Below are 9089 nucleotides of genomic sequence, written 5' to 3'. Positions count from 1 at the left end.
CACATTCTATTAAGCATGACTAGTTTAATAATGTATTCAAATTGGTTTTTATTGAAGAATTGGCACAACTTGACATTTTTCCTTGAACTTCACTTGCTACTTTTTTTAATTACCTTGTTCTGCACTTATTTTTAGGACTTTATAGCCAAGAACACAATACAGTGCCATACACATACTGGTGTTATTTTAGTTGGAAAATATCATACGCCAGAAAACTTATGTTCTCAAAAATTGAAAAGCTTATACATGATTGATTGGTTTTTCTTCAGCAGAGACTATTTACTGTATGAAATTTACTATGCACTTTACGCTAACATTTTAAAGAGTAACTTAAAAGTACTTCACTGCCAACTGCAAGGTTCAGCAATGTGAGTGATGGGGAAGAGGGAGGAGTTGTGTGATTCTGGTGTAGAAGTGTGAGGGGCCCCATTTTGTTCAGAGAACATTTTCACGCACTGGAATGCATGAGAACTGTTAGCACATTTAGTATGTGGCTGTACTTGCCATGGAGGATCGATTGGGTCACTTCTATTTTAGGTTATGTGTGTACAAGGAAGCAACATTTGATTATTTAGTGATTAGGAAATAGGCTTAGCCTCTCAGGCCAAAGCATTGCTGGTGGCACATAGCTACGGTAGAGTACATATGCACTGTATTAAAAGAATGGATGGCAATGATGGACATCCTTCCCTGACTATCACTGCCTATCCTAATTCTTCATCTGTTACTCACAACTGTGCAGATTGAGACATGCACAGATTTTAGCCAAGTCTCCTGTCTTCTACATTATTTATTTATTGTACCCAATTTACTAAAAATATCTTCTCAAAATTATCAAAAGGATAAATACATCCTGTCACCAATATGCTATTTACTTCCTATCGGTGATCTCATTACTGCCTTGGCATCACACGAACCCCTCCTCCCATTATTAAACCCAACTTATTGTACTCTCGGTAGTAATTTTCAGTTGTGATAAGACTAAGGCTGTGAATTATGCAAGTTAAAACAATAATTAAATTTGTAGAAAAAAGGGGAATTAGTTGCATGCAGTTGATCACGTTGCAACAAGTTACTCTGCACATTGTATTGCATCACAGAGCACATAAATGAGAAAATTGTAACTTCCTAAATAAGAGCTGTACACATAAACTGCAGAGATGAAGGAATGCTTGAACTTGTTTTTACCTTGTGGAGTTCACCATTATACAAAAACGTTTTGGCCATTTGCACTTGGATGATGTGCTGAGTGAGACTCAACACATCATCTGTATTAGCCTGCATGTCAAGCCGAACTTGATGTGAAGTTTCTCTGTGAGGGAAAGGGGGGATTCTAGTGTAGTTTCCAATAACTTGCTATCATCAGCAAGAAAGGATGATTTACAAATAGCTCATTTAAGCAACATGGATTATTTTATAAATGAATAATAGCAATCAATCATTTATGCAGAAATGTCACCTGCTGATATGTGTATACTCAGTTCCCTGTTTATGCACTCTTGTATCAACTGGCTACTCTTTTCTTATCTATTGCATAATCTTGAGTAGGAGGGTCTGAGAGATGCGTCATGTGTGAGCCATGCTCTTTTGAGCTTGCTTTATCTTGGTAAAAAACCTTTTTATCCTAACTCTCACAAGGGGAGACCTTATCCTAAGGAGACCCTATTGGGTCTAAGATTTCAACTGAAGTTGACAGGCGGATAGTCCTAGAACAGTGATTTTGGAATCACCTTCTGCTAGGCATTTGCTTACACTTCTAGAATCATATTGTAGCTGTTTTCATGAAAGAGGATTCTCTTACACACTATGCTTTCTCTTCAGTTGGGTGAATGTTTTCCAAAGAGTTATGAAGCACTTATGAAGTTAACATAAAGGTATAAGTGAAACTATGGAAAGGGAAACTTCCCATCCTTCAATGAAAGATTGGGGCAAATGTACTGTCAGTGACTGAGTCTGTGGAAAGTAGAGTACATGGTGGTGGGAAAGAAATACCTAGTTCTAGGACCTATGGTTGTGACAAATTATACATAGTTTATGGAGGGATTTGATATTGATGAGCATATATTGTTCTATAAGGAAGATTCTAAAATTAATGTAATCCTGGTTTCCATGTAGGTGAATGTTTAAAAACATCTCGCCATGAAAAATTATTAAGTACTGAATGAATACAGCAAAATGGTTTACGAAAGAAACCCATAAATAAGTTTATGTATATGAAAGGAACATTTAGTTTATCATTCTAGTGTCACCATTTGTAAAATCTGGGGAATTTGAAAATTATATGCCAAATACACTAATGGGATCGAGGGAAAAACACCAAGAGTGCAAAGGGTTAAAAATGTCAACATGTGAACTCATAGAACAAAAGCCATTTATTATATAGCTTCATCTTGTTTTCCTTTACACAGTTAATGAAATTAATATTTATCCATTATACTTGCCTGCATTCCCTACTTCACTCACAGCCAATAACCTAACATTCCATCACAAATCATTAAGTTTATGTTAGCTGGCAGTATGCGATGTTTCATAACTACATTACTTGAAATTTAAATCTTTTACAAAGTGATTCTAATGTGACCAATGGCTTATGTCAGCAACATGCTTCATAGAAAACTAGAATTTTCTCCAAGCAGAAGCAATTTCTGACCCCACATTTTTAACAAATGATGTACATACATGTATAAAGCAGTCATCTGAGTTGTTAAAATCTAAGTGCTTCCACAATCTTTGTATGCCAAACAACATTTGTCATTAGTTTACATCTCAATACCCTCAGCCTTACTGTGATAGCATGAGAATCCCAATGACTCCCAAATCTGTACCAGCCAAAACAATGATATGAGGGTAGTTTGAAAGGTTCTCAGAATCACCAACAGATGTCAGCATTAGTGCAACGAGTGCCTCTCTGTGGCATCAGCACCACTCTTTGGCATTGCAACAATTGTGGCACTACCCCAGAAATTATTACAAAAGTGCATAAAATGGTCATGGAGGATCTCCAACTGAAAGTGCGAGAAATTGCTGAAGCTGTAGGGATTTCATCTGAACGGGCATATCACATTTTCAACACTGTCTCAAGAGCACCCGCGATACGGCAACCCTGGACTACCTGCTCTCGACCGCTGTGCCCGAGGCAATCACCCCCGGCAGAAATATTTTCGACTCAGACCACCAGTCCATTGATGCCCATTTCTTCTTCCGTGGTTCCTGGAAATCTGTGGGGCTCCTCCCACTCCATCTAAGCCCTTTCTTGCCTGGTCGGAGGTTCACTAGGAGGCCATCAACCACTCCTTCGACCTTATTCCCTGGAGCGTCCTTTCCTCATTATCCCCTGAAGAAGGAGTGGACTTCTTTCACGCTGTCCTTAAGGCCGTCATAAAAGACTTCGTTCCTCGAGTTAAGCCCAAGACAAAAAAATTCCCCTTATGGTTTAAACAGGATACCATACATGTCCTGGATAACAAAAATCTCGCTTAGTATCTCCATAAGGCCGTCCCTAACGTGGAAACGCGCCGATATTCCAAATTCCTCATTCGCCGTGACTATGAAAACTACGCTCAGACTGTTTCCTCCAGCCCCAAAAAATTCTGGTCTTTCATCAATCAGCGCTGTAATCGTCCTCAAATTCCCGAAGCACTCTCCTATGGCACCAAAAATGCTGCGGGATCAAAGACCCAACCTCTTTCTAAATTTTTTTTCCGATTGCCTGCAGCCTGCTTCTAACCTCAGTATTACCTCTGTCCATTCCCTCCTTCCTAAAATAAACCATTCCCTATCCCACTTACAGACAGACTCCCGGGAAGTTTTTCAATACCTATGCAAAATACCCGCTCACCTGGCCCAGATGCTCTCAGCCCTAAATTTATTTGCAATTGCGCTTCATCCCTCTCACAACCTTTAGCCATCTTGTTTAATCGCTGTTTTTCCCGAGGAACCTTCCCTCCTCAATGGAAATGCACTAATATCATTCCGATACATAAAACAGGTCCCAAGAATGATGTTTCAAACTATAGCCCTATCGCATTGCTTCCAATCCTGTCTTCCGTTAGTGAACGCATTATTCTCAACAGGATTTATTATTTCACCTCTCCCTTTTTCTCTTCTCAGCAGCATGGTTTTCTCCCAGGCAGATCATGCCAGACGAATCTCGCTGTCTTTCAGCACCACGCCATCATGGCAATAGACAAATCAAGTCAACTTGATGCCATCTACCTTGACTTTTCCAAGGCTTTCGACGCCCTGCATCATCAACTCCTCCTTCATAAACTCAGCCAACAGTTCAGCATTCATGGTATGTTCCTTAGCCTTCTCTCTACCTTTCTCACCCACAGAACCCAGCATGTGATACTCTCGGATGCTTCTTCCTCTTGGTCTCCTGTCACGTCTGGGATTCCTCAGGGCAGTGTCCTTGGGCCATATCTTTTCAATTTATTCGTTAATGATCTTCCTTCCCGACTCCTTTCCTCCCAGGTCCATACACTTCCCTACGCTGATGATTGCAAGATTTACAAGCAAATTAATAACATTTCTGACTGTACTCACCTTCAACTTGCCTTACATAAAATTTCCCTACGGTGTGATACCTGGAGGCTTAACTTAAACCCGGGAAAATGCAATGTCATGACTCTTGCTCTGAAGAAAAACCCCCTGATGTTCAACTACTCAATTAATTCAACTGCCTTAAATAGAGTAACCACCATTAAAGACCTTGGCGTTTTAATTGACCAGAAATTAAATTACTCCAACCACATACAGACTTTGAAAAATAAAGCAATGTCCCTACTAGGCCTTCTTTACCGCTTCACAGAAATTAAAGATCCAGTTGCACTCCATTCGTACTTCTCAATAATTGTCCTTCCCATCATATCATATTGCTCCCCCATTTGGTCCACCTCATCCCCAACTAATCTTAAATCCCTTGATTGCATCTCTCACTTCTTTGCCAAAATAGTCAAACACCGAGTCCCACATTACTGCAATATGTCCTCAAATGCTGGTCTGTCTTCCCTATCCATTTCTAGTCCCCAAAGCTGCAGACTTAAAGCTGATTTAAAACTCCTCTACAACACCCTAAACTCGGCTATTGATTGTCCTGAACTGCTATCTTTCTTCAGCTTCAGGATACCAACCTGATTCACCCGCACCCACTCCATCTGCCTATTCCTAGAATATCACTCACCAAGCGCTCTCTGTTATTTTGCCTCTCCTCCCTTCTAAGTATGGTAAGGAGATTATTTTAGTCACCACAATCTAGATCAAGTGTTTCCAGTAATGTGAAAATCTAGTTCCAGTTGACACTATCAAAGACCTCTATGTCCGTGAATCTCATGTACAATGGCTTTGTGACAAGAGTTATGTTTTTCTAACAGTACCTTTAGAGCATGCTCTCCTTTGTCCCTTGGTTCTTCCTGTACCACAAAATGATTTTTAGAAGGTTTTCTTCAATCTTCCCTCTAGTCTTATGCTGATGACTTTTCATAGGATTTTGGGTGCATATTGCACAAGACTCAATGTTTGATTTTACACCCATCTCTTGGTTCTTGTTTTCTTTGGTATTGCAAGATTTACCCACTTCATGAAGTTCTGAGATAATTTTCCACTTTTAGTGGCATCTATGATTGGAAAACACCTCATTATATATCCCAAGAAAATTTGATGGACAAAATTATAAAAAAAAGTCCTGTAAACTACAGGACTTAGTCAACTGGGCCATATGTTGTGCCTGGCTGTGGGAGAGACACGATTTCCAGGGATTGAATATTATTAGTAGGTCAAGGCTGAAACAACCAATTTGGTCAGTATTAATATCTAATATGTGCCTAAAAATAGGGAAAGGGGGGGATATAACATAAAATGAATACGACCAACTAAAGGAAATAACTGAATGTGTCCCTGGAAGAAAACATTTCACACTGATTTGGGATTTCAAATTGGTGGTGGGCAAAGGGAGAGATAGTAGTGTGGTGGCAGACTATGATTTAGGAACAAGGAATGAGTGCAGTAAGAAAGCAGTAGAGTTATGCAGGAGAAAGGGTTAACCATAATTAACATTGGTTCCAACACCACAAGAGGTTTAGGTATACTTGGGAAATTCTTTAGGATTCACGGAGATATCAGACCGTTATGATTAGGCACAGGTTTAGGAAAAATGACACTTGCTAATAAAATGAATAATCAAAATACAGTATTACTAAAAGTGAAAATGCAGCTCATACAAGCAGCTGAAACCAGGGATAGACCCAAAACTATAAACAATTTGGAATGCAAAATTTAATTTTGCCCACAATTATTACAAATCGTGAAAAACTAACAACTGCGTTCAAGAACGCAATTTTGAAATGGAATAGAAACGCCTAATCATGGCAAAACACTAGGATATTCATAGAGAGGATTTGAGTCCATTTAATAGTTGTGTATCTGCTGTTATGAAGTCGATTTGAGAAATCACACAGTGATTATATCAAAGTAGTGATCATGTTGCCACTACAACAATACAAATAAATAGTGACATTGTAGATACTGCCACACTAAGCGTGGCACATGTATGTGAGAGATGATAGCGGTGATGAATGTGACACCATATGTTGACCTCTCCTAGCACTTTAGCTATTAAAATGTGCCTGCCAATTTTTGCAAATTCAGGCCAATAGGGAAAAATAATATGAAAAGGTTGATCATTTAGAAAATTTTGTGAAGTAAAAATATAACTACAATACCGCTAAAAATATGAGTGACCTTTTAGTTCAAAAGTAGATTAAGAGATGTCAGAACGATCCTGCAATCTATGTAAATATACGAGGTCTGTCGACTGAGGCCATAAAAACTTTATTTAGCAAAATTTAGTCCACATCGATTTTGACCCCTTCAAAGTACTCTCCATTCATTGCTATGCACTTATTCCATCTTCTTTTCCACTGTCTAAAGTAACCTTGGAAGTCCTCGGCAGTTAGGCTTTTTAGTTTTCTCATCATTTCTTGCTTTATTGTGTACACATCTTCCCAGGGATGTCCATTCATCACAATTTTGCATTTTGGGAATAGCAAAAAGTTGCAGGGAGCAAATTCTGGCAAATAAGGATGTTCAAGGATGGTGATTAAATTTTTTGCCAGAAACTGGCAAACAATCAATGCTGAATCTGCAGGTCCATTGTCATGATGAAGGATCCATCCATCATGTTCGGTTAAAATAGTGTGCACTGTTGATTTTCCTAAATTCAGTTCATCAGCTATCATTCGGACAGTTTTTCGACGAATGGTAAGGACAAGGGACTGCACACGATCAATGTTGTCATCAACACAGGTGGTTCAAGGTCATCCCGGCCTTGCATTATCTGTGGTGTCTTGTTGGCCATCTTTAAAATCCTTAATCCTCTTGAAAACGGAAGTTTTCTACAGAGCATTATCACCGTAAACAGCTGTCAACATTTCAGTAATTTCTTGATAACTTTTACCACACTTTACCAAAAAACTTGACGTTGATTTATTGCTCCGTGATTTTGTCAATATCCAATTTTGACAAACAGTAAAAAAAAACAAGGACACCAGAAACTAACATGATTGGAACAATATGTACAGCTCGACGATCTGTACAGCACAGATGGGTAATTGGGTCTCAAGCAACTAGCACCGCTAGTGGACGGGGCTATTCTCCGCATCATGGCCGCCAGATAGCATATCAGCTCATATTCTAATGGCATATTTTCTGAAGCAGTTCTAATATTGGCATGACTTATTTCTCCAAAGGAATGAATTTGGAAATAAGATGCATGTATTATTTAGAAGAGTCCTGAAAGGAAATACAAAAGCACGAGCATAGTGCTGATTCAATAGAAGGTAATAATGAAAGAGAATCTCACCACAGCTTATGTAGTAAACCAATGGACTCAGACCAGATTTATTTACTTTACTAAATTTTGAAAGTACTTGCCTCACATACAGGGAAAAGTACAAAATTTATTACTTGTAAGGTCAATTTTGTGAGGGTTTTAATGAATAGATAAAGTGGCATTGCGATTCATGACCCAAATTTTTAACCTGGCAATATTGAGGTTTTCCTATTATTATAAAAACCCAAGTAAATAAATATATTAAGAGTGAAGTAATTTTAAATATTATTTATTAAAAATTTTTTTCATCCACAGAACTTCATAAATGCATTTTTCTTTTTATTTTGAATAAAATGGCCCTATTAATTTTATAACAATGATTTCCATAATATACCTGTAATTTGCTGCTTTGTCATACTCATATCTCACCCTGGGTGTATACTGGGTTGTTACCTTTACCCATAGCACGAAGAGCTAACTTCGCAGCTGCACGTTTTGCCAAGGATTTATTTTCTCCAAAGCCAAAAAAGGTCCTTTCTTGACCACGGGCTGGGTCAGTAATCTTTACAGGAACCATAACTATTGCTTTGACAACCCCAGATTTTTGCACTTCATCACCCACAACAGCAGGTTTCACTTCCTCAGAAGGCCTGAAAATTATGAAGTTCTTAGTTAAAATAAACACTCTCCGCTTCCCCAGAGCTAATTAGGAATTAGGGTAGGAGTTTCCCCAGAGCTAATTAGGCATTATGGTAGGAGTAGAAAATCATTAAGACTCATAATATACCACAGAAAATAAGATTCAAATGGAATTCACACTACAGATTTTGCTTTTTGCTCATCTTTGCACAATACTTTTAGGGAAACTTTCAGCACAAATTATGTAATCCATGCCAGCTCACGCCACAATTTTTCACAGAAACTAGCTTCCTTTCATTTCCTCTTTAATAAGCTATTGATCATTCAGCTATCTGACACAAATTCCAATTGAGAGAGTGAAACTATCCAACACATCATGGGAAAAAAATGGTTATAGTAAACAGATGACCAAGTACATATTTGCTCATCAAGAAATATTCCTTCAGAGTTCAAAATCATTTATACAACAAATTGGGGACACCAAAATCAAAAAGAAGGAGCGAAATGGCACAGTATTGGGGATATCACAGAGGATAGCCCATAAATTCCTGTAAGATAAACTCAAAGCATCATTTCACAATATCAAATCTCTGAGATCTTTAGTGAATCGTAGTCAAGCTAA

At 38.4% G+C, this 9089-nt stretch overlaps 1 protein-coding gene across 1 annotated transcript in view; it reads right to left on the bottom strand.

Annotated features, from left to right (window-relative positions):
• Positions 1 to 8061: 8061 nt before the first annotated feature.
• Positions 8062 to 9089, bottom strand: part of Dcr-2 (Endoribonuclease Dcr-2) — a 112185-nt gene continuing 111157 nt past the window's right edge. The window contains exon 30 of the mRNA XM_071598442.1: positions 8062 to 8478. Coding sequence (XP_071454543.1) covers positions 8247 to 8478 — 232 coding nt within the window. The 3' untranslated portion in view covers positions 8062 to 8246. The remainder of the gene's footprint in view (positions 8479 to 9089) is intronic.

The sequence above is a fragment of the Hetaerina americana genome, unplaced genomic scaffold (assembly GCF_022747635.1).
Source record: "Hetaerina americana unplaced genomic scaffold, ioHetAmer1.1.p SCAF_10, whole genome shotgun sequence".
NCBI classification, from domain to species: Eukaryota; Metazoa; Arthropoda; class Insecta; order Odonata; family Calopterygidae; genus Hetaerina; species Hetaerina americana.
Note: the sequence above shows the minus strand (reverse complement) of the source record. Positions and strands in the feature narration are given on the sequence as shown.